The sequence below is a fragment of the Oncorhynchus kisutch genome, linkage group LG15 (assembly GCF_002021735.2).
Source record: "Oncorhynchus kisutch isolate 150728-3 linkage group LG15, Okis_V2, whole genome shotgun sequence".
Taxonomy (NCBI): Eukaryota; Metazoa; Chordata; class Actinopteri; order Salmoniformes; family Salmonidae; genus Oncorhynchus; species Oncorhynchus kisutch.
In genome coordinates, this window is record NC_034188.2 from 39,793,115 (window position 1) to 39,820,373 (window position 27,259).

Genomic DNA, 27,259 nt, shown 5'->3' on the forward strand with positions numbered 1-27,259 from the left:
GTTCCAACATCTAGTGGAAAGCCTTCCCAGAAGAGTGAAGGCTGTTATAGCAGCAAAGGGGGGACCAACTCCATATTACAGCCCATGATTTTGGAATCAGATGTATGTATGTACGACAAACTTTTGGTCATGTAGTGTAAGTAATGTACCAAATATAGTGTGATTTGGGCTTGATATACACTACTACTGTATCTATGAGTCTGTATAATAACATTGAAAGTATTGGTGACACTTGACGCTGACAGGTATAATGCATTATGAAGCAGTTATAATGCACTGTAAGACGTGTCAGAAGTGGGTATTACACCTTTATAACATCGCAGGATTATCTCCTAATGTTCCTGATTAAATAACAGCGATTTTAAGTCAGTTGTCAATAAGCCTTGCAATAAGACATTATAACGACCCATTCATGCTTAAAACATGTAATACACAGTCCTAGTCAAAAGTTTGGACACACCTACTCACTCCAGGGATTTTCTTTATTTTTACTATTTTCTGCATTGTAGAATATTAGTTAAGACATCAAACTATGAAATAACACGTATGGAATAATGTAGTAACCAAAAAAGTGTTAAACAAATCCAAATGTATTTTATATTTGAGATTCTTCAAAGTAGCTACCCATTGCCTTGATGATAGCTTTGAACACTTGTGGCATTCTCTCAACCAGCTTTGTGAGGTAATACATTTCAATTAACAGGTGTGCCTTGTTAATTTGTGGAATTTCTTTCCTTAATGCATTTGAGCCAATCAGGGTAGGGGTGGTACACAGAAGAAAGGCCCTATTTGGTAAAATACTGTACCAAGTCCATACTTTGGTAACAGCTCAAATTAGCAAAGAGAAACAACAGTCCATCATTATTTTAAGACATGAAGATCAGTCAATGCGGAACATTTCAAGAACTTTGAACGTTTCTTCAAGCGCAGTCGCAAAAACCATCAAGCACTATGATGAAACTGGCTCTCATGAGGACTGCCACAGGAATGGAAGACCCAGAGTTACCTCTGCTGCAGAGGATAAGTTCATTAGAGTTACCAGCCTCAGAAATTGCAGCCCAAATAAAGTTCAAGTAACAGACACATCTCAACATCAACTGTTCAAAGGAGACTGCGTGAATCAGGCCTTCATGGTCAAATTGCTGCAAAGAAAGCACTATTAAAGGACACCATTAAGAAGAGACTTGCTTGGACCAAGAAACTTGCTTGGTCTGATGAGTCCAAATTTGAGATTTTTTTCCCGCAGAGTAGGTGAACAGATAATCTCTGCATGTGTGGTTCCCACCATGAAGCATGGAGGAGGAGATGTGATGGTGTGGGGGTGCTTTGCTGGTGACACTGTCAGTGATATATTTAGAATTCAAGGAACACTTAATGAGAATGGCTACCACAGCATTCTACAGCAATACGCCATCCCATTTGGTTTGCGCTTCGTGGAACTATCATTTGTTTTTCAACAGGACAATGACCCAACACACCTACAGGCTGTGTAAGGGCTATTTGACCAAGAAGGAGAGTGAGGGAGTGCTGCATCAGATGGCCTGGCTGAAGGAAAAGCAGCCAACAAGTGCTCAGCATATGTGGGAACTCCTTCAAGACTGTTGGAAAAGCATTCCTCATGAAGCTGGTTGTCAAGAGTGAGAGAATGTCAAGAGTGTGCAAAGCTGTCATCAAGGCAAAGGGTGGCTACAATGTAGAAAATAGTGAAAATAAAGACAAATTGGTGAGTAGGTGTGTCCACATTTTTTGACTGGTACTGTAAGTAAAATAAACCATTATACCAGTTTTAGTAGGATAAAGTTTTAACAAGTATCATTATAAGAGAAGATGGAATAACCCATGAAATAATTAATTATATATGTCATTACCCCTGATGGTAATCTTTTATTTAGTTTGCTCATATAATTATTCACTTTTTTGAGGATGACAAGCGGAATATGAAAGACAAACTCATTCCCTGAGATTCAAATCCCCGGGCTTACTCTTCACACCTTCCCTCCTCAAAGAGATGAGAAGGGGTCAACACTGCAGTGAATGATAGACATCCACGTTGATGGCCTAAGTCGATAGGATAGTCTCTTTCATGCAAGGCAGAGGGAGCAGATTCCCTTTCAGTGGTTTGACTCATGTTCTACCTCTCTGAAGTACTTTGTACAAACCTAAAATAGAAGCCTTTTGGAATGACTAGTGGATTTCTATCAGACCTGGGTTCAAATAGTATCATTCAAATGCTTACCAGACAAAGCAAACCCCACCCATCTAGCACTCCAGGCAGGCTTAAGCAAACACCATTTGAAAGGTATGCAGTACTATCTGAACTCCGATTCCGTACCACCAGTGTGTGGTACGTACTGCAACACACCTCCTTCAGAACAGTAAATACAGTATGTTAGTCTTGATAGCCTGTTTACTTCTTACTTATCTTGCCTGTGTCGGGACATTTTGCTCACAGTGAAGGGAAAGTGCTTTTTCTACCTCCAATTCCCCTTTCCAACAATTTGGTCGATATATCCCAGCGAAGGATTCTCATCTTCCACAACTTATTGATGTACAGGTTCCCTTGTGGTTACAGTGTCTGCCCTGAGGAAGGTTGTGAGTTCGATCTCTGGCCTAGTCATACCAAAGACTGTAAAAATTGGACCTGATGAGTGTCTGCTTGGCGCAGAGCATGAAGGAGATACACTACATGTCCAAAAGTATGTGGACAATCTAGAGGCGAAAGAAACAAAAGAAAAATATTTATGTCCAACGTTTCGACAGACAATCTGTCTTCATCAGGGTATAAAAGCATGTGGATACCTGCCCATAGAACATCACATTCCCAAATCCTTTGCTGCTATAACAGCCTCCACTCTTCTGGGAAGGCTTTCTACTAGACGGTGGAACATTGCTGAAGGGATTTGCTTCCATTCAGCCATAAGAGCATTAGTGAGGTCGGGCACTGATGTTGGGCGATTAGGCCTGGCTCGCAGTCGGTGTTCCAAATCATCCCAAAGGTGTTCAATGGGGTTGAGGTCAGGACTCTGTGCAGGACAGTCAAGTTATTCTACACTGATCTTGACAAACCATTTATGGACCTCGCTTTGTGCACAGGGGCATTGTCATGCTGAAATAGGAAAGGGCCGTCCCCAAACTGTTGCCACAAAGTTGGAAGCACAGAATCGTCTTGTATGCTGGAGCGTTAAGATTTGACTTCACTGGAACTAAGGGGCCTAGCCCGAACCATCAAAACAAGCCCCAGACCATTATTCCTCCTCCACCAAACTTTACAGCTGGCACTATGCATTGGGGCAGGTAGCGTTCTCCTGGCATCCGCCAAACCCAGATTTGTCCGTCGGACTACCAGATGATTGAAACGTCATTCATCACATCAGAAATGTGATGAACTGACTTGTTGGAAAGATGGCATCCTATGACGGTGCCACGTTGAAAGTCAATGAGCTCTTCAGTAAGGCACTTCTACTGCCAATGTTTGTCTATAGAGATTGCATGGCAGCGTGCTCAATTTGTCAGCAACGGGTTTGGCTGAAATAGCCGAATCCACCAATTTGAAGGGGTGTCCCCATACTTTTGATTACATAGTGTAGATTGGGGGTAAGACCCTGTGATAGATTAGTGTCCTGTCCAGGGGATGTACTTGTACATCAAGCTGCCTCACGCTATAGAAACAGGAGATAGTCTCCAGCCTTATGAGCTGTTCCAGCTCGCACAACCCAAGGCTACTGGTAGACTTCTTGAAACAAAGTTATTGCAACACACTCCACCAACCACACAGGTTCTCCTTTTAAACTTCTGAAATCCTTTTTTCGTAGAAACAACATAAGCCCGTTGATTTTTTTTCAGAACGTTCCTTGTTCATTCAATGGAAATGTGTGTTTATCTAACTGTTTAATTTGTCAACCGTTTTACTCAACTACCCAATAACAGCTCCGTAGTCACCGCTACAATAACATTCATGGAAGTGAAAGAAAAACAGGTATGGTGAGAGAGAGAGAGAGAGGAAGAAATGAATAATGGAGACATACCCTTTATCTGCAAACTCCCTGGGAGCCCATCCTGCTGAAACAAAAACAAACAGAAAGACAAAGTCGTGAGATACAACACAATCACACGCCCATCAAAGTAATGAAGCCAACAGAGCAACAACACCAAGAGCAATTTCACTTTTACGGGTGGAATCTCAACCCCCTGCTACAGATATGAGGGGATTCGGGTCGAACGCCTATACATTGATTTTACTGGATGAAGCACTAAATTGAGGTGGCTATTGAGGAAGGTCTATTGAGAAGAGAAGGATACAAATTGAGAATATGTTTATTGTGTCGTATAGTTGCGGTGACCACTTGTCTTTTCTGCTCCGTTTTTCATATTCATAAGTTACTGCCGACTCACTGGAGAACATAACATACGCCGAGTGTTCGACAGTGAAAAGCTAAGAGGTGCCGTATCTCCGTAAAGGGGTGCCTTTAAAGGTTCAAAGAAGGTACTTCCAGAGAGCTAGTGAATCATGGTGAATCATAGTGAATCATGGTTATACTACGGTATAGGAGCCTTATGGCGAATTAGAAGGTCCACATTTACAGTAGTGCCACCATGTACGGCTATTCGCCGGGCTGTTGAAGACCGCAAATAGGAATGGGGTAAGTATTCCATTCCACCAGCGCAGTCTCCATTGCTTATCCTCAATGTGGAGATTCCCTCCTTTTGTAGTCCAGCTACTGGCAGGGTGGTAATTATGAAATGAACACACAGCGTAACAGGTCCAAAGTCGACAACGAGAGCAGAGCGTTTCTCTTTTCTCTGACTGACACCACACAGAAGATAGCCTACTGTACTTGTCATTCATCTTATCTAACATACAGATTGACCTGGTAACATGCACAGGGAAGCTATAGAACAATGCCTGTTTTCATGTAAGTCCCCAATGGACTTACCTAAATCAATGGAATGTAGGTCAATGCCTGAGTCCTGTGATGGCCGGGCATCTAGAAATCTTTTTAGAAACCTGTTCTAGCTCTGTGTGTGCAATTTGATGCTTCTATCATCAAAGTCATAATCCCAAAAAACAGCTGCCCCACCAAACGGAATTCTATGGCTAAGCTTCCAGCATTCTGATGTTAATGGCCCAATATGGACATTTTTTTAAGCAATAGTTGTAGCTGGTGCTTTCAAAGTGAGTGATATTGTATATCATTTTAAAGCTAATTGCATGACCTTTCAGAACCACTTGTCAATCAAAGTTTAAAATGTATCAGGGTTTTACCTTTTTAAAGTAATTCATACATTTACTTCTGATTATGCCCCTAGAGGTCAAAGGTCAAGGTTCTGCTGACCTGAATACGTGTCTGGTGGATAACTGTGAATCAAAGGTATCCAATGATATGATTAAAGGGTATACGTGATCAATGACTTGATGTATACTAACACTGTTTGTCATAGGGTCAAATCCCTATGGGAAAAATGAATGGGATGTGGGGATGAAAGAAAGAGTGATAACACACAGTAAGCTACCATTGCTATCACACATTTTCCAACTAGGGACATAGACCTTAAAAAAAATCACTGTGAACCCAACTGACTCTCCTGGTTCATAAGGCCTACAAATTCATTTTTTGTTGTTGTTTATCAGCGAGTGTGTTCGTGTGTGTCTATGACTATGCAGGTGTGTACATTTGGTGGAAGGTGGTATGTGGAGGGCCGTTTAAAAGAAGAGAAAACAATGCATAAAACATTCTTGTGCAATTCATATCTACAGGCTACATTTAGGTTTTTCTTTCATTGTTTTTATCTGGCATTAGTGCATAAACCTATAAGCTTTAGGGCTTAACCGTAGACTTTGCGTGCCAAATACTTGAAAATCGGCAAATGCTTTTTGGTAACTTGGGCAGAAAACGTTAAGAGAGTTGGAGAGTTGAATTAAAGAGAGGGGAAGGCCAGAGCAGTAATATTTGGGAAAGATTTGGTGAAGTGGTAGAAGAGGATGATAGCATTGCCGGCTATGTTCTGTGTGATGATTGTGAGGTGCTCTACAAATAAATTCAACAGTCACAAGACGGGGACTTCAAATATGTCAAATATGTCACGTCAAGGGAACTGCACTGTTCAGATGGGTTAAATGGAATAGTAGCCAACGTGAAATGTGGATACTGACTATAGGTCTATAACCTCTCACATCGCCTAATATGATATTAACTCCTGTCGAATCAAGCATTTATTGCAGTAAAATGACACACCAAGTGTACATTTTGACAGTGGAACAGGAGTGGAGAAATATGATTTCTTTCTTTCAGCATCTTGAGAGAATGAAGGTATTTTTGTATTTTATTTAACTAGGCAAGTCCATTAAAAACACATTTTTATTTACAATGATGGCCTAACCCGGCCTAACCCGGCCTACCCCGGCCTACCCCGGCCTACCCCGGCCTAACCCGGCCTAACCCGGCCTACCCCGGCCTAACCCGGACGACGCTGGGCCAATTGTGCACCGCCCTTTGGTACTCCCAATCACGGCTGGTTGTGATACAGCCTGGTTTTGAACCAGAGTGTCTGTAGTGACTCCTCTAGCACTGAGATGCTAGTGAGGTGCTAGTGCATGGTTAGGCCCTTTCTGTAAATGGGTTATCTTTATCAGCATTATAAAAGCTGATAGTATTTCAACCACATGAAATATGCATCATTTTCACAGCTTTTCATTTCCATAAAACTGATCAAACTGATGTCATTTGAAAATGTTGCATAAAAATCTTTCCTATGTGTAGACAAATTGACTAACAAATAGCCTACAAACATTTCAGAAGTTAAGCAGAAACATGTCAAAATTAGGCTTAAAAAAATCCTGCACCCCCTGTCAAAAAATCGTTCCGCCATCTCTGACTGTATACAGCACATTTTTCTATATTAGCTAGAGGGTTAGTGTCGGGTAGCGGCCTCAGAATTTCACATTATCACATATAGTCGTGGTTGCAGATGGGTTATTAGTAATTGCAGGCGGGTGCGGGTTAACTAACAGCTGACCTGCGCATCACTAGCACACACACACAACTAAACACACAGGCTCGCACACACACACACACAACACTGCTACACTCTCGGTATTCAAGGGACACTGTTTCACTAAAGCTTGCCTTTCAACCTCAACGACTTTGAGCTCTCTCTCGCTCTCTCTCTCTTCTCTCTCTCTGGTTCTCTCTCTCTCTTCTCTCTCTCTCTCTCTCTCTGGTTCTCTCTCTCTCTCTGGTTCTCTCTCTCTCTCTGGTTCTCTCTCTCTCTCTGGTTCTCTCTCTCTCTTCTGGTTCTCCCCCCCGCTCTCTGTCGGCTTATCTGCTTCTAATCTAGATTTGCCATGTGGACAGGCCAGCACATGGTGGTTGTTGCTCTCATCAGCCTCCCTCTCCTTGCCTCCATTTTGTGATGCCACAACCGGTACAGTAGATAACTTCACGACAAACGTATGTAAAAAATAAAAATAGAAATACAAAATAAAAATAAAATCCTTTGTTGTTTTAGAACCATATCTTTTGGTTGTCCTATTACATTTACATTTTAATAATTTAGCAGATACAGTTATTCTGAGTGACAGTTAATGCATTCATCTAAAGCTAGCTAAGTGAGACAACCACATATCACAGGTATATTAACTACATTTCTCAATAAAGTCGTTTTTCTCTGAAAGACATTCTCCAAAAGACGAACAGAGTAAAATGACATTTCCATAATCTATTGGTTATTTAATAGACTTTAATTTATGTGGACAAAGGATATTCTTGAGAAGGAATACAATTAGAAAATGTTTTCGTTATGTGGTATGCCCATCCATACACACTCATTTGGGCATTTGTGGAATGACATCATGGACAAGATGCCAATTGGCTGATGATGACGATGACTACAGAGACAAAGCTCCATACTATAAACTGAATGGCTCTGTATGATTGGACGTAGCCTGGTCTCATAGATTGGACGTAGCCTGGTCTCATAGATTAGACGTAACAGAGTAAACTTCCATCCGGGATACTCAAATGAGTATGAGTGTTACATTTGGTATGGTTGATTGATTGATTGATTTTATTGATTAGACTTTTTTTTTAAATACATACATAGGGGCGCTCCAGCCAGTGACACCTCCACATACAATTTAAGAAATTCATCAAAGATAACACAAAGTTGAAAAGCATATTTCCATTGTGGTTCTTTTGGAGGGGAAGGTGGGATGACAGACAATGACAGACACAATTGTTGTTTGTTTCATAGCATGAGATAATTAGTACAGTTCCATTTCCTAATAACCAACTATGGACAGGCACATCTCCCTTGTCTCAATGATTATACACAACAGGCACCAAAAGGCAGACCATATGCTATCCCAGGCATTTCCTTCTCATCCACAAATGATAATCTTACTCACTTTTGACTCACTTTTGAGACATGCTACTATTTAGCCATTTTTTTCAGTGAGATCTTGAAACTACCTAGAGGTTAGAAGTTTCAAATTGGAAACAGTTTATTTTCCCATACCACTATTAAATCTAAAAGGAACAACGTCAGTTTCACTCCTTCTAGTGGAATAGTTATGGATATCCTGGACCAAGTTAAAGTAGTTACTTAGCTACCTGGGGTCCGTACTCTGGACAATCTGATGTACAAGACATAATTTCATCTGAAAGACTATCTGTCACGCCTCTGTTTAACCTGTCTTGTGCTTGTCTCCACCCCGCACCAGGTCTCCCCATTTTTCCCCCCTTAATATATACCTGCATTTTCTGTTTGTCTGTTGCCAGTTCGTCTTGTCTTGTCAGGTCTTACCAGCATATTTCCCGTTTCTCCTGCTCTCAAGTAAATTTTTCTAGTCTGACCTTTCTGCCTGTTCTGACCCTGAGCCTGCCTGCCATTCTGTCCATGTTCGACCCTGCCTTGTATTATGCCTGCCCTCGCCCTGCCCTTTGCCTGCCCCTTTGTATAATACACATTCTGAGTATCGATCGATCAACCTCCTGTGTCTGCATCTGGCTCATTTCCTGAGTTGTGATACTATTCTCCAATTTGAACCATCAAAGGCTTTCAAAGTGAGAATAGTCAAGGTGAGTAAGTGCTGGTAGTTTATGAATAACCCTGACTAAGTTGTTCTGAGATGTCTGCAATTTATTTTCAAATGATCTTGGGGGCACTATTGTACCAGGTACGTATAGTCAAAGTGGCACTGAACAAGAGCCCCCAGCAAATGCCACCATTGTATTCCTATCCAGATATTTGGAGGTTCTTGCCAGAAACCACATTTTATGGTTCACTTTGGAGATAACGTTTTGTTCCATGCTCTCCCTTGTCAGGATGGTTATCTAGCACACATCCAAGATAATTAACTAAGTGTTTTGCTGTGACTACTATTCACCTACTACCACCTTAAAATCTGGGGATTTCCTCAGTTTCACTTTGGACCCGAACAAGATGGACTCTGTTTTTCCAAGGTGAAATCACAGCTTATTATCATATAGCCATTTACTGACATTCAGAAGTTCAGCACTGGGGGCTTTCTCAACCACATTTTTGTCTTTATGGGAAACCAACGGTTCAGAATCATATGCATAGAGGAAAAGGTCACATGTAAAGGCAGATTTCAGATCATTTATATATAACAGATAGAGAAGTGGACCCAGAACACTCCCTTGGGGTACCCTGCAGTTCAGGATTTTGGATTTCGACAGGGTCCCATCCACATCCACCATCTGTTTTCTTCCTTGCCGATAAGAGCTAACCTATTTTACGGCTAAGTTGTTAAAGCCCATGGCTCTTAGTTTGATTAACAGAATCTCATGATCCACTGTATCAAACGCCTTTTGGAGATCTAACATAACAATACCACAAAATGTCCCTCCATCTACTTCCTTTCTGATGTGGTCAGTTAAATATAGTAGGGCGAATGTCGGTGGAATGGGATTTCCTAAAGCCAGATTGGAGCTCATATAGTAGGTTAAATAAGGAAATGTAACTGTCAATCTGTTCGAACATAATCTTTCCATGGCCTTCGATAAAATGCACAGGATTGAGACAGGCCAGTGGCTTCCATGATCGAACTTATTCCCTTTTTTATATAGAGGAATGACCCTTGCTAGTTTTATTTCACTGGGGGGGGGGGAGGAACAAGTTAAATAACAGATTTACAATGTGAGTTACACAGGGGGTGATAATTACCGCAGCGTCCCTTAGTAACTGTCAAGGCCAGTTGCTTTGGAAGTTCCCTTCAGCTTCTTCAGCACAGTTGACTCAGACACTTTCAAATGAAATAGCATTTACAGTACTTGAATCCCCTGCTGTGAGTAAAATTGTTGGACTTGACTTTCCCCATAGCAACCTAATTGATAAGGTTCCTTGCGAACAAATGCATTAGCTATAGTTGTAAAATAGCTATTCAGACTGTCTGCAACCATGTTCTTGTCTGAATGAACCTTTCCTCTAATGTCCAAGCTAAAATGTCGAGCTTTGGTCTTTAATTTGTTACTGTGACCTAACAGCTTCAGACACTTCCATAAATAATGTACTCGGATTGATCCTATTCGAAACTATTTTGTCATTAAAATAATCTTTCTTGGCCTTCTCTATCATCCTGTTAAACCTAATTTCTTAATTTCTTATAGTCTATAAAAACATAATCTGACCTGGATATCCAGAACTCCAGATCATTTCTACACTTAATTGCCTTTAAAATGTTATTGTTTATCCATGATTCTGCTCTTTGCTTAATAAATACATTATCTGGTGCCTGCTTGTCTGCACCATCTAAAAACAATGATTTAAAATTGCCCCAGTCATTTTCCACCTTGTTACATTTCAATACAGCAGACCAGTCAAATTTGCTCAAACAATTAACAAAAGTATCTGCACTATAGTTCTTCATAGACCTCATTTTTATTGAGTTATGACAATTCAAAACAGTTTTCTGGACCTTCCTACGACAGAAAATTATGGAATGATCCGTGTGCCCATAGTTTACAACCCTACTGTTTGTTATCATTGATCTATCCGATAACAACACAAGGTCAATGACGGTTTCGGTAGAAGGACAGACCCTGGTGTGTTCATTAATCAGTTGGTGTAAGGCAAACAGATAGAGCGAACGTCCAGCAACATAAAGGTTGCGTGTTCAAATCTCATCACGGACAACTTTAGCATTTTTGCGCAATAGCAACTTTGCAACAACTTACTACTTTGCAACTACTTAGCATGTTAGCTAACCCTTCCCTTAACCCTAACCTTAACAATTTAACCTAACCCCTAACCTTAACCCCTAATCCTAACCCCTAATCCTAACCCCTAGGCAAACTCATGTTAGCCACCTAGCTAACGTTAGCATTTGCCACCTAGCTAACGTTAGCCACCACAAATTGTAATTCATAAGAGATCATACGAATTGTAATTCGTAGCATATCATACGAAATGAATGACGGACATCCACAAATGAATACATACCATACGAAACGTAACATATCATACTAATTGGAGCGTCACGGATTACTTTTACTATGTTATGCCTACCCCTGAGTCCAGGTTGTTGGAAGTGGTCTCTATAGTGAAGGCTAATGGGGACAAAGCTTATTTCAAATGGCATAAACAAAGCACAAGCAGTGTTATGACAGAATACCATCTCACTCCAACCCGTTGGCCCCAATCGACCTTGGCTCTTTCCTAATCCAAGGCTGAGCAAAGGCATGGAAAAGGAATAAAAGTACAAGGTCTTTGCTGTGTCTTGTTGTGGCCTACAATACAATGAAAATACCTCACCGCACAACAATTATAACGTTAAGTGCACCTTTGTAAGAAAATTGAACCTCTTTGACATGCGGTTGTGTGTGGATGGTCCTTGACTCCCCTCAAAACAATTAAACCTCAACAAGAAAAACATCAAGGTATATGAAAAAGACTTGAGTTAGCAATTTATTATAATGCGCCATACATTCTCACAGACCTGTTGGACAATTAAACCAAGCTTACCTTTCTATCCCCACAAGACAAATTGTACGATAGGCAAAAGCTGTAATGGCATTTCTCTGTGTCCATTATTAAGGCACCTAGCTAATGCATGCATTTTAACAGAGAGGAAAGTACATTCATTCCTTTTTGTGAGAGTACTTTTCTATTTAGCAAAAGTATCACCGACAGTCTAGCTAGTCTAATCTGTTTTATCATGGAGTTGTGTTCATCACAGGGTAATTCAATATGTGGATGTCAGTAAAGGGAGAAAATGGAGAGACTGTGCGTGATACACACCAATTCTACATTTCTCCACTGGTGCTGAGCCCCCCAAAAAAGACTGGATAATAACAGAAGAAAAGCTTGCACACCAGATACGCTGCTCCAGTGTTTTATTCCTGCGCCCACTTATGTGTGTAGGCTTTTGCTTTATTATAATGGAGATGGGATCCTATACCCAACTCTCTCCATTCTCTATTTATAGAGGCCTTATGTCACCATTGACAAGGCTGCAATTTGAATTAACATGTAAGGGGGGTATTTCCAGTGTTCTTGTTGGAGTGGCCTTCACGGTTTTGTTCATATGTGACATCCTTTCAGAGCGCAAAATTGGATCTTTAGAATTCAATTGAGCTTCAAAGGACAATTCCAATCCAACTTGATGACATTCAAGGTAGAAGAGCGCAAAACAACTGTACGAACACCGTGATTAACGAATACAAGGTAGCCCGTGTATGTTGTCTACTACGGTATTGCTACTTCATCAACATGATGAATCGACAAATAATTCCCATTTAGAATTCTGACACAAATGTTCCCGAGTGGGATCGTGTCATCAATATGTATCAATGATGTAATTAATCTAGCGTGTTAGCATCACGTTCCGTAGAATGAAAGTCATGTTGGGCCCGCTCAGCACAAAGTCACAGCATACAGAGGATAGGGTACACCACTCTGGCAACGATAGGTTCATTTATCATAACAGATCGGGATTAATTTTACTACTCAGCTTCTACACGTGTACTGCGGCCATAACTCATATGGGATATTATATTAATAAAAGGCAAGTCCACAACAGAGAAGAATGTCTCGCTGATATTAAACTTAACATAGATTTGATTATGCAGTGGCCTCTGTAATTATTGGGACTGTGAAGCATTTTTGTTCTTCTTTTGGCTCTACGCTCCAAAAGTTTGGATTTGAAATCAAACAATAACTATGGGGTTAAAGTGCTGACTATCAGCTTTCATTTGAGGGTATTTCCATCCATATTTAGTGAACCGTTTAACCCCATTTTAGGGGTCAAAAGTATTGGGACAAATTCACTTAAAGTAGCAAAAAGTTAAGTATTTGGTCCCATATTCATATCACGCAATGACTACATTAAGCTTGTGACCAATGCTTCAAAAACAATTTGGGCACTGAGAAAATTTCAGGTCTGCTGAGCGCAAACTTGAAAGTTCTGCGCAACTTCCCGTGCGAGTTTACTGTGAACACTGAGGCTGTACCTGCTTTACGTTACAGTTTTAACAATGGCCAAGTAGTATGTAGGCCTTATGTAGGCCTACCAGAGTGGTCTACCATCAAAAACAATGGAGAAAAACACATCCCATAACATTTTAATGTTGAAATAGTTGTTCTATTATTCAGCCTACAGTAGCAGCCAATGTGTGATGTTCAATGTGGGCCTACATTCCATGAGATGTTTGAAAAAAAAACATGCATTATGAGGCGACAGGTAGCCTAGTGGTTAGAGTGTTGGTCCAGTAACTGAAAGGTTGCAAGATCAAATCCCCAAACTGCCAAGGTAAACATCTATTGTTCTGAACATGGCAGTTAACTGTTCCTAGACTGTCATTGTAAATAAGAATTTGGTCTTAACTGACTTGCCTAATAAAATAAAAATTAAATTACCTGAAACTTTTCAAAGATGGTTGTGCTCTTGTTAGAAGCAACCACTCCCCCATTGTCCGTGGTGGAATAAGTACTCAATTGTCATACTTGAGTAAAAGTAAAGATACCTTAATAGAAAATGACTCAAGTAAAAGTGAAAGTCACCCAGTAAAACACAACTTGAGTAAAAGTTTTTAAAAGTATTTGGTTTTAAATATACTTAACTATCACGAGTAAATGGAATTGCTGAAATGTACTTAAGTATCAAAAGTAAAAGTGTAAACCATTTCAAATTCCTTATATTAAGCAAACCAGGTGGCTCAATTTTATTTTATTTATTTATTTATTGGCAGATAGCCAGGGGCACACTCCAATACTCAGACATAATTTACAACTGAAGCATTTGTGTTTAGTGAGTCCGCCTAGTGAGTCCGCATTAGGGAGGACCAAAATGTAAAAAGTACTTTTGGGTGTCAAAATATATGGAGTAAAAAGTACACTATATTCTTTAGGAATGTAGTGAAGTAAAAGTTGATGTTAGCAAAAACATAAATAGTAAAGTAAAGTACAGATACCTCCAAAAAACGACTTAAGTAGTACCACTGCCCATTGTTGTATAGAAATATGCTATAACTGGGCTAATAACTCACTAACTAGCAAAGAATATGAACAAATGTGCAGAAGTGGCTACATGCAGCACTCGCTCTGATCTCAGAACAAGCGCATCTACTTGAACCGCTCACACTGTAGCCTAAACACAGTCCAGTTCAAAGTGAATGGCACAGATCCATATATGGCAATGACTATTTGAATTTAGGCCTACTGCAGATCTAATTGGTTATGGTGCACCGGTCTGCATAGAGTTTGGGCTTGAGCAGGCCTGTCAATGCAATAGAATCCTACTCCAATGTGCTCTGCCTAGAAAAAAATATCTTGCACAGTTAGTTTTGCATACTAAGTCTTGCATAGTTCGTTTTGTTTCGGTATGTTACATTGAATGTGGCTAATATTGCGTTGATTCGATCACAATTCCCACAGTAGAGCGAAACATTGATAGTGTTAACTAAGGGGGAAATTCAATCTCATGCTTCTCTGTGTGGGCTGATAGCGGCAGTTGCACACCACAGTTTAGAGGGAACATTGCTCGTGACTTTACAAATTTGTTAGATGCATTTACTGTTTGTTTTGGTTTTGTTTCAGATTATTTTGTGCACAATAGAAATGAAGGGTAAATAATGTATTGTGTCATTTTGGTGTCGCCTGTATTGTAAAATAATGGCTATGTACAAAAACTGCTGTAAATTCTAAACAGTTTACCAGATATGGATGAAAATACCCTAAAGTTCAAGCTGACAGTCTGCTCATTTACCTCATAGTCATTGTTCAACTTCAAATCTAAACCTTTGGAGTATAGAACCAAAGTTTTATGGTCCCAATAATTATGGAGGGCACTGTCTATTGTTCTAAAATCCTCAAATGAGTGTGGAGAATAGGGATAATACTTGGAATCTGTTCCACAGCAACAGCAGATTATGCATCTCTGCTGTTAAACATATAGTTTTGGTTACATATTGTTGTCTACCACAAAATCCAAAAATTACTGCGAGAATGGAGGGATCCTAGAAAATACTTCCAATCAGTTTCATAAGTAAAGTAAGACAGGTCCGGGACCTAATTTACTCCTCACGCTCATTGAATATTCATATTCCAGCATGTCACATATGCAACCAGAGGGGGAAAAAAACTCTAGACCATATTTACTGACCATAATTCTATCCTCCTGATTCCTGCTTACAAGCAAAAACTAAAGCGGGAAGTACCAGTGACTCACTCAATACAGAAGTGGTCAGTTGACGCGAATGCTACGCTACAGGATTGTTTTTCTAGCACAGACTGGAATATATTCCGTGATTCATCCAATGGCAGTGAGAGGTATACCACCTCAGTCACCGGCTTCATCAATATGTCCATCGATGACGTCGTTCCCACAGGGACCTACGTACATATCCCAACCAGAAGCCATGGATTACAGGCAACATCTGAACCAAGCTAAAGCTGCTGCTTTCAAGGAGAGCGACACTAATCCCACTATAGAAATCCCACTATGCCCTCAGACGAACCATCAAACAGGCAAAGCGTCAATACAGGACTAAGATTGAATCCAACTACACCGGCTCTGACGCTCGTCGGATGTGGCAGGGCTTGCAAACTATGACGAACTACAAAGGGGAACCCAGCCGCGAGCTGCCCTGTGACGTGAGCCTGCCAGATGTGCTAATTGCCATTCATGCTCGCTTCAAGGCAAGCAACACTGAAGCACACATGAGAGCCCCAGCTGTTCCAGACGACTGTGTGATCATGCTCAATGTGAGCAAGACCTTTAAACAGGTCAACATTCACAAGGCCGCCAGGCCAGACGGATTACCAGGGCATGTACTCAGAACATGTGTGGACCAATTGGCAATTGTCTTCACTGACATTTTCAACCTCTCCCTGACCGAGTCTGTAATACCTACATGTTTCAAGCAGACCACCATAGTCCCTGTAACCAAGAATGCAAAGGTAACCTGCCTAAATGAAAATCCGCCCTGTATCACTCATGTTGGTAGCTCTGAAGGCTGGTCATGACTCACATCAACACCAACATCCTAGAAACCCTAGACCCACTACAATTGGCATACCGCCCCAATAGATCGACAGATCTCAATCGCAATCTCAATCACACTCCACACTGCCCTTTCCCACCTGGACAAAAGAAACACCAATGTGAGAATGCTGTCCATTGACTACTGCTCAGCGTTCAACACCATAGTGCCCATAGGGCACGACCACACATTTTCTCCCTCGGGAGACTGAGGGACCCATGATTTGGCATGGGTCCCCAGGTCGTCAAAAGGTCGTCATCGAGAGCATCCTGACCGGTTGCATAATCGCCGGGTATGTTAACTGCTCGGCATCCGACCGTAAGATGCTACAGAGGGTAGTGTGTTCGGACCAATACATCACTGGTGCCAATCTTCCTGCCATTCAGGACAGAACAGTATATACTAGGCGGTGTCAGAGGGAGGCCCAAGACTTCAGTCACCCAAGTCATAGACTGTTCTCACTGCTAAGAGAGTCTAGGTCCAAAAGGCTCTTTAACAGCTTCTACCCCCAAGCTATAAGACTGCTGAACAATTAATTAATTTGCCACCTGGATTATTTACATTGACCCTCCCTCCTTTATTTTTACACTGCTGTCACTTGCTGTTTATTATCTATGCATAATCACTTTACCCCTACCTACATGTACAAAATACCTTGACTAACCTGTACCCCCGCACATTGACTCGGTACCGGTACCCCCTGTATATAGTCTTGTTATTGTTATGTAATTTTATTGTGTTACTTTTTATTACATATTTAACTTTAGTTTATTCAGTAAATATTTTCTTAACTCTTGAAGTGCATTGTTTGGTTAAAGGGCTTGTAAGTAAGCATTTAACGGTAAGGTCTACTGTTGTATACCTGTTGTATTCGACGCATGTGACAAATACAATTTGATTTGATATTTGCACTCACGGGGACAACTTTAACATGGAATCTTTTTTTTTAAATGATTTAACCTTTATTAAACTAGGTAAGTCAGTTAATAAGAACAAATCATTTTTTACAATGGCGGCCTTCCAAAAGGCAAAAGGCCTCCTGCAGGGACGTGGGCCTGGATAAAAAACAAATCCAATATAAATCGAGGACAAAACACACATCACAACAAGAGAGACAACACTACAAAAAGAGAGACCTTAGACAACAACATAGCAAGACAGCAACACATGACAACACAGCATTTTAGCAACACAACATTATAGCAGCACAAAACATGGTACAAACATTATTGGGCACAGACAATAGCACAAAGGGCAAGAAGGTAGAGACAAAACAATAAATCACACAAAGCAGCCACAACTGTCAGTAAGAGTGTCCATGATTGAGTCTTTGAATGAAGAGTTTGAGATAAAACTGTACAATTTTGAGTGTTTGTTGCAGCTCGTTCCAATCGCTAGCTACAGCAAACTGAGAAGAGGAACAACCCAGGGATGTGTGTGCTTTGGGGACCTTTAACAGAATGTGACTGGCAGAACGAGGGCTACAGTAGATATCTCAGAGGGGAGTGAGGCCTAAGAGGGTTTTATAAATAAGCATCAACCAGTGGGTCTTACTACGGGTATACAGAGATGACCAGTTTACAGAGGAGTATATAGTGCAGTGATGTGTCCTATAAGGAGCATTGGTGGCAAATCTGATGGCCGAATGGTAAAGAACATCTAGCTGCTCGAGAGCACCCGATCTATACATTTTGTCTCTGTAATCTAGCATGGGTAGGAGGGTCATCTGAATCAGGGTTACTTTGCAGCTGGGGTAAAAGAGGAAATAGAGATAGAGGAAACCAAGTCTAGATTTAACTTTAGCCTGCAGCTTTGATATGTGCTGAGAGAAGGACAGTGCAACGTCTAGCCATACTCCCAAGTACTTGTATGAGGTGACTACTTCAAGCTTTAAACCCTCAGAGGTAGTAATAACACCTGTGGGAGGAGGGGCATTCTTCTTACCAAACCACATGACCTTTGTTTTGGAGGTGTTCAGAACCAGGTTAAGGGTAGAGAACGCTTGTTGAACACTAAGAAAGCTTTGTTGTAGAGGATTTAATACAAAATATGGGGAGAGGCTAGCTGAGTATAAGACTGTATCATCAGCATATAAATAGATGATAGAGCTTCCTACTGCCTGAGCTATGTTGTTGATGTAAATTGAGAAGAGCGTGGGGCCTAGCATTGAGCCTTGTGGTACTCTCTTGGTGATCTACACCAGCCTGTGTGTTCAAGTGATAAGGGAGTTGGGCCCTGAGAGAAAATGAAGTGTGGGACCTATTATGTTTGCCAGCCAGAAAAGATCTGTGATTATTGCAAATAATTTTTGCTTTACTCGTTTTCGCCAGAGGCATGCATAGCCGAATATATAAAAAAAAAATCTAATTTCATTACATTTTAAGGAGTGTCCAGGATGAATGGTTGGTTATTGGGCCATTATCTAAAGTATAGAAAGTCCTACTGACCAGACCTGGGTTCGAATACGATTTAAAATCTTTCAGCTACATTAATTTTAGCCTGACTTTCTGCCAGGTGGGCGAGATTTGCTCTTGTGGAACTTCTCTAATTGTTCCGTTAAGCCAGGCGAGCTCAATTGAACATAAAGTATTTGAAATTAATAGTATTTGAACCCAAGTCTGTACTGCTTATCATCATAATGTGCAGCTCACTAAACTACACAATGGTTTAGCATGAGCCACAGCCTAATTCTGAGAGACAAACAGGTGACAGAGAAAGAGAGTGCTGAGCAGTAGACAGCAGAGCAGAAGCTGTTCAGTCCTGCTGCTGAGAACGTGATTGATGAAGTCATTATATGGCCAATGCAGTTAATGTCCCGCAGTTTAAAGTGGTATACCTACACTGAAAAAAATACAGGTTCTTAAATGGTTCTTCCTCAGCTGTTAAGGTTCCTTGGTGAACTGTTGCCAGATAAAGAACCTTAGGGTGAAGTGTGGGGTTCTTGACGTGGCATCTACGGCCTGAAGATGTGTCCCTTTCATAGCACACAGCAAATAGGCGTTAATAACCAGAGTTGAACCAAAACCACGCCCATCATTATCATATTTCCCAGCATGCTCTATTGCAGATAGATTTTTAAAATTGTTCGTTTCAATATCAATGTTTTGTATTTACATTGATTGATTAATAATTAATCTTTTGCTACTGGAATATACTGTAAAAAAAAATGCAATCTGTTACTTGGACTTGATTGCACCCGTTACTGAAGTGGTTGTTCCAGTTGAGATGTTTAAACCTGTCTCATATCAAAATCATTTGGAATTCAGGTGAATAAAAATTCTAAATGTTTGTTTTCCAAACTCTTGGCTGGATTCTCGTAGGAATTACATATCACATTGCAAGCCAGCATAATGTGATTTGCAGGCCTGATGAGGCCTGGTGTTTCAAGACACTGTGCTAGGGTAAAACTAGGCCCTCAAAATCTGTTGTATTCTCTTAAATAATAAAATTTTAATGACAACATATTAAATTACGATCTCATTTGGTGAAAATAATGCAACAACCGTGTCTCTGTCACTAGCAAACACAGTCATGGGTGGTACTGGTAACTCTAAAATGGAGAAATATGCAAATAAGGCTTAAAGGAGCAATCTGCAGTTGCTACATTTCATTTAAGAATGAAAGAGGCCACTGTGTTTTTGGGACCTTCAATGCTGCAGGAATTTTTTGTTACCCTTCCCCAGATCTGTGCCTCGACACAATCCTGTCTCGGAGTTCTGCGGACAATTCCTTCGACCTCATGGCTTGGTTTTTGCTTTGACATGCACTGTCAACTGTGGGACCTTATATAGACAGATGTGCCTTTCCAAATCATGTCCAATCAATTGAATTTACCACAGGTGGACTGCAGTCAAGTTGTTAATCAATGGAAACCGGATGCACCTCCATTTCGAGTGTCATAGCAAAGGGTCTGAATTCTTATGTAAATATGGTATTTCTGTATTTTATTTTTAATACATTTGCAAAAATGTCAACAACAATTTTGGGGGGGTTTTGTCATTATGGGGTATTGTGTGTAGATTGTGTGAATAATTGAATCCATTTTTTAATACGGCTGCAATGTAACAATGTGGAAAAAGTCAAGGGGTCTGAGTACTTTCCGAATGCACTGTACAGCCTCAAAACATGGTTCAAACTATCTATATAACGTTCTGTCAGTCCTCGCATCCGTAGCTCTACCTATGAATTTGTGAGTGGTTCCATTTCACCAGCCTCATCCCTCAGCGTTTTACCAAAACAGGGTTGGGGAGGCACTTTGTTATGGTTTTAACTACTGATTGCTGCTTTAAAGCCTACAGCAGGGCTAAAAACCTTATTTGGATCCAACTTCCACCATTATTTTTAAGAGTGTAGGAAAATATACTCTGCTTGCTTTAGAAAAGAAATGGACATTGAAAGATTTTTCAAGAGAATATTTATAATGTCACTGCGACAGTTGATAGACGTAGCTGGTAAATTCGCTTTGGCTATCTACTCCCTTTTCAGAGCACTCTCGTCTGAGTGTGCCAGAGCGCAGAATAACTGACGAATTTACTAACGCTCAAAAACCTGTTGAATATGGCCGGTGTCAGTAAAAGCTGGCAAAAAAAAGTAATTCAATTGTTGCCAGCAGCACCGTTGCAGTCACCAACGCTCTGAATTACATTTTAAAAATAAATAAAAAACAGCCTAACCACCTCTGCTAGGGCGAGTAAAATGGTCAGAGTGAGGTGTTCTCTCATTTGTGTCTGGGAGTAGCTAGCAAGCTAGCCAACGATAGCCAGTTAGCTTGGGTGCTCGACTGCTGTTGTTAGGTCAGTACGCTCCGATCAACTCTACTCCTCAGCTAGAGCATCCAGTGTGCGCTCTGAACGCCCCGAGACCGTTTACGAACGCCCAGAGCACACTCTCTGCCCTCCAGATAAAATTTACGAACACACCCATAGTATAAACCAGCCTTTTTAGTCTTGAAATCATTGGTTGTTTAGTATATAGCCTCACATGTGAATCCTTAAAGAGATGGGTGGGGCAAATTTTCTCAGAAGTGAGTTTACAAGTTAATCAACTTTCAAAGCAGAATTACTTTCCCATTGTTCCTCAACTGTAGTGTATGATATACCATTTTATAGGGCTGATTCTACTTTTATTCAATATAAAATAAAATAAACACAATTTCAAATGTTGTTACGTAAGACCGAATCGAGTCGGTCGGTCACAAATGTGACATTTCTAAAAACGTATGTTTGCTTTGTCATTATCGGGTATTGTGTGAAGATTGACGAGGGAAAAAAATCCCTTTTAGTATAAGGCTGTAACGTAACAAATTGTGGAAAAAGTTCAGGGGTCTGAATACTTTCCAAATGCACTGTATGTAATGTATTGTCATAAAGAGTTTAATTTTAAAGGCTAATAAGTCTGGTGGAACCATTCATAGAGAAGAACACTTCATAGAGTTCTAGGTAGAACCATTTACAGGGGGTTCTTTGAAGAACCCTTCATAGAGGGTTTTAGGTAAAAACCCTCTGCAAAGGGTTCTAACCAGCACCAAAAAGGGTTCCACTACAGGGACAAACCAAAGAACCCTATATGGTTCTGCTTAGCACCTTTTTTTGGAAGAGTGTAGATTAGAGTCCGTTCCTACTTGAAGATACACGTGTGACCTTGTCTAAATCAATGTAACAAATGTAGAGGCATTTGCATATGCGTTGGCACCACTTCTATAAATAATTGTGTCTCAAAAAAAGCAGCACAGCAATGCCCAGAACTGTCCATACTTGTATTTTTCCTAAGCCACTCTGAACACAACATGTTCCACATTAATGAAAACATTGCCAATATTAGACTTTTTTTTTAAACATTCCCATGCCAATGTGACCTTCGAGTCGGTCTACAGACAGCTTCCAGCCTCTGGCGCAGGGTAGCCGACTAGCCGGTCTCAAGTTCTGTTCACACCATCTGTCCTCCTACTTCCTCTCTCTCTCTCTCTTACTCTTGTTCTCTCTCACACAATGTCATAATCAACACTGATCCTGGGCTTAAAATGACCATTGTTTCTCTTTTTTTTATTCACATGCCAACATGAATTAAGCTAATTGAAAGAATCTCTAAGCAGAAAAAGGATAAAGTCTCTATTTGGAGATGGCAGAAGACTGGCTCAAAGTAATGGGGCATAATATGGAAATCAATGGGCAAGTTTTTATCTCTGTGCTTACAGAGAGGCTGAGGAGAGTGTATTCCAATGCATGGGGGATTTACAGTAAATGTGTGTTCAGGGGGAAACACACACACACACACACACACACACACACACACACACACAAATGCCTGCAGACAAAAGAGCGTGTGTGTGCCCATCAAACGGTTTCCTTTGCCAAAGTATAATCCATTACAATTGGACATAATTGATCTATTACGTAATATGGATATCGCACAACCCTCGTCTTTGTAAGTATGAAAGAGAGAGTGGGGGAGAGAGAAAGCTTGTTAGTGCTTTGGAAATACTTTTTTCTTGGAATCTGATTGTGCTTGCAGAGCTAGGCCTGCGCTGTCGAGACGATAAATGTTCAATTACACTTTCAACTTGTACGTTTTTCTAAAAAAGGCAATTCACTTTTAGCATTAATGCCTCCTCTGATAACTTCCCCTTCTCCTCCCCTAAATTGTAAAATGTTATGTTATGTTAACTTGATGCTCAAGTCTCCCTGGCAAAACACCAGTAATAAATCACTGTATTTTTGTGAGCCTGAAAAAAAAACTTTTTAACAAAGTTGCTCGATGCACTCTGGGAAAACTCCATTGTGATTAGCTTCATAATTGGCAACGCTGCAGAGATCTCTTGTTACGAAAAGGCTAATGGAAGAGGAAGGAAATCAATACCTTATGTCGGAACCTCATGACAGGTCGATAAGGTGGCGGACCGAATCCCTCCTCCTTGCCCGGTCTCCCCTCAATGACTCCCACTCCGAGGGAGACCACTCCCAACAAGAACGCCAGCGAGCACCATCTGGATGTCCTCATTGGTCTGTTCCTGTCATCAACAAAAAAATGCAAAAAAATTGTGAGCAGTTCGGCAGAACCCTTCGACGTGGCTGCAGTTCAATATCAGTTGGGGGGCTGAGACCATACATTAACCAAGGGGCTATTAGCGTAGACAATGGACACTACAAATCTGTCGTTGGTTTAAACTAATGCTATCAATAAGTGCCTCACAATCAGCAAAAAAGATCAGATCTGCTTTGGAATCAATTAAATGGAAATGGGCATCAAGAGAAAGTAAAGATAAATGAAGGCAAGTGAGTCGATGTATCAGGATCATTAAGGCGGTGATTTTGCATTAATTAAACATTAATTAGGTAGCTGTACAGCAGTACAACTTCCAATACAATCAACTCAACTGTGAGACAGAAAGTATGGCTTAATTCAACCCTTTTCATCAGTTACATCCAAATGCTATTTACATAAAGGTATAGTGGCAGTGAATACATCACACTGGAAAAGGGCTCCTATCTATTAAAGCAATAACGCCACACTGAATATAACTCTCCTTCAATTATCCATTACACGGTGTGAAAACAAGTTCGACCTTGGCACGGCGCCAATTAAACAAACATCATTGAGAAACAGTCATCATTTCCTTAAAAAGCCATTTCTGTGGCCCAGATAATGCGGGGAAACATGGAAAGACAACACGCGTTGGAGTCACCGGTCTACAATTCCGCCTCTCATTTTCTGCTTTAAAGTCCTCCTCACACCGCAAGCGCAGGACAACTGACATCGTGGGTGTGACCCCGCTCTCTGGTTGCTCTGAGTAGTAGACACATCTCGACAACACTGGCAGTGCTTGTTCCCATAGGTGAAGGGTCAAATTCACAAAAACAATGTGTCACCAAAATCGGCTGTAGTAAGACAAGGAAGTGTTCATACTGTGTGCCTGTGACTTGTTGGCTTCCTCTGCACTTGCTGGTCCCTGTGCTGACGATGCCACTCTTTCTCTGTTGTTTGAGGACGGAGCAGATCTGGGTTCAAATACTATGTGAGATCATTTTGAATACATTAGTTGGGCTTGACTGAGCTTGTCTGGTGCAATGGAACCACTAGAACAGTAGCCAGTGTAAACCCCACCCATATGACACTCCAGGCAGGCTAAAGTAAACACTAAAAGTATATGAAAGATTTAAATAGTATTTGAACCCAGGTCTAGATCTGCGAGTGGCATCAAAATCTACTGTTTCCCACTGGTGTCGAATTGTTAAACGGAACAGCATTTATTTTGGATCTTGTGTCACAGACTGAGACATATCATTGTGAATGTATATTTATTTTCCTACTGTCATGTTTTGCAGTGGAGAACAAACATCAATATACAATGATAATAATAAATGATTGTGGGGGAGACTCACTTCATCTGCCACCAATGTCATTATATGTTGCATAAGCCTGTATATCCCTTGATACTCATAACTTAGTGATGATATGGTAATACTGTGGTTGCTGGTTAGAGGATTCATCGATATATTAAATGAATCATCATGGCAGTATGGATCATTCTTGTTGTACGCCACTGGTTTGTATAATAATCAAGTGTATTACTGACTGAACCAATACATTTGTTAGAGGGCTTGGGTTTGAATAAGATCATTTATGTTTCTTTTTATGCCCAATGAAAGTACAGCTGTCCCAACTTCATTAACATTTGATTTCTTCCACAAAGATGGCAAACGAAGTGCAAACCTTTTCAAGTAAAACCCACATCTGCTTTTAAATCAACCAAGGGGGCTGCATTTGAGAGACAGCATCGCAAGGCTTCAAAGCAGTGGGTGTTTGCGTGGGGAGCAAAGGGGCTGCATCAGAGCAGTGGGTGTTTGCGTGGGGAGCAAAGGGGCTGCATCAGAGCAGTGGGTGTTTGCGTGGGGAGCAAAGGGGCTGCATCAGAGCAGTGGGTGTTTGCGTGGGGAGCAAAGGGGCTGCATCAGAGCAGTGGGTGTTTGCGTGGGGAGCAAAGGGGCTGCATCAGAGCAGTGGGTGTTTGCATGGGGAGCAAAGGGGCTGCATCAGAGCAGTGGGTGTTTGCGTGGGGAGCAAAGGGGCTGCATCAGAGCAGTGGGTGTTTGCGTGTGGAGCAAAGGGGCTGCATCAGAGCAGTGGGTGTTTGCATGGGGAGCAAAGGGGCTGCATCAGAGCAGTGGGTGTTTGCATGGGGAGCAAAGGGGCTGCATCAGAGCAGTGGGTGTTTGCGTGGGGAGCAAAGGGGCTGCATCAGAGCAGTGGGTGTTTGCGTGGGGAGCAAAGGGGCTGCATCAGAGCAGTGGGTGTTTGCGTGGGGAGCAAAGGGGCTGCATCAGAGCAGTAGGTGTTTGCGTGGGGAGCAAAGGGGCTGCATCAGAGCAGTGGGTGTTTGAGTGTGGAGCAAAGGGGCTGCATCAGAGCAGTGGGTGTTTGCATGGGGAGCAAAGGGGCTGCATCAGAGCAGTGGGTGTTTGCGTGGGGAGCAAAGGGGCTGCATCAGAGCAGTGGGTGTTTGCGTGGGGAGCAAAGGGGCTGCATCAGAGCAGTGGGTGTTTGCGTAGGGAGCAAAGGGAGAGAGACTGAAAGGTGCGGTATGGCACATGCGGTTTGAGACTTGTAAAACACAGAGGGAGGTTACCTTCCGTCGACATTACTAAGAGCTGGGCTCCCGAGTGGCGCAGCGGTCAAAGGCACTGCATCTCGGTGCCTGAGGTGTCACTACAGTCACCCTGGTTCAAATCCAGGCTGTATCACAACCAGCTGTGATTGGGAGTCCCGTCGGGCGGCGCACAATTGGCCAGTGTAGGCCGTCATTGTAAATAAGACTATCTTCTTAACTGACTTGCCTAGTTAAATACAAAGAGGCAATGGCATTTGTTTGACTGGGATTGCCTTCTAAGTGAACCTGACATCATATACTACATGTTTATGAGTCTATGTTGATCTATGTGTGCAGCTATGCTATGGTTGTGCTTTGTGTGATGACTAGAGAGAATTTCTTGACCATGTGACCTGACCAGGAAAATAAGTTGTCCAGTTCCAGTGCTCTACACTCCTACTCCTCCCCACTCATATTTTCGACATTTAACCTCAATTTAAACAAATGCAAAAGCTGACCTCTTTAAGCATGCTCAACAGTATTTCTGTGTGGATCAATTTCCGGGTTGGAGTTACTGCTGTCTGTCTCCAAGACGTCTTCCACATTTGGAAACATCTGCTGTGCTGTGTGTCTGCCACACAAACAATATCCCGCGTCTTCTTTCCTGAAAGTTATCGTGGCACTTCTCTTACTGCCGTCTGCCCGACTGCATTGTAGCCTAACTCAGATAAAAGGATGGGAGAGATCCTTCAGTTTCAAAGCAACACCGAGCCTTTTGCCCTACCGCTGTGCTCTTAACTTTGTAACTCTCACAGGAGTTGAGTTTATTTTGGTGTCTTGTTCTCTCTCCTAACAACCTACACATAGAAGACAGACAATAAACCAACTGATATTCACAGATGTGGGGGGAAAAAATATTATATTTCCCGATTATGGTGCCCATACTTCTCTTGTGTGTCTATCAGCAAACCTACTTCACATCGGAAACCCAATGATTTCATTTAGCCTACCTTCATTTAGCCTACCTGCAAATTGTCTGTTCCTTCATTTCATATTCCTCACACTCCACCCGTCAGAACATACAGAACATATAAAACTCATATGGTTGCTTAGCATAATTACTTTGCCACATACCATATACTTGCGAGATAGATCATGTGTTGCAAATTGCAGCCTC

General features: G+C 41.4%; 1 protein-coding gene across 2 annotated transcripts in view; it reads right to left on the bottom strand.

The window, feature by feature from the left end:
* LOC109905288 (follistatin-related protein 5-like) overlaps positions 1-27,259 on the bottom strand; it is a 166,261-nt gene that overhangs the window by 128,107 nt on the left and 10,895 nt on the right. The window contains exons 2-3 of one of the 2 annotated variants that reach the window (XM_020502574.2): positions 23,355-23,505; positions 4,026-4,056 (exon numbers count right to left, since the gene is read on the bottom strand). In XM_020502574.2, coding sequence (XP_020358163.1) covers positions 4,026-4,056; positions 23,355-23,505 — 182 coding nt within the window. Of the gene's footprint in view, positions 1-4,025; positions 4,060-23,354; positions 23,506-27,259 lie in introns of both variants that reach the window. The other variant, XM_031790249.1, reaches the window with a different exon arrangement.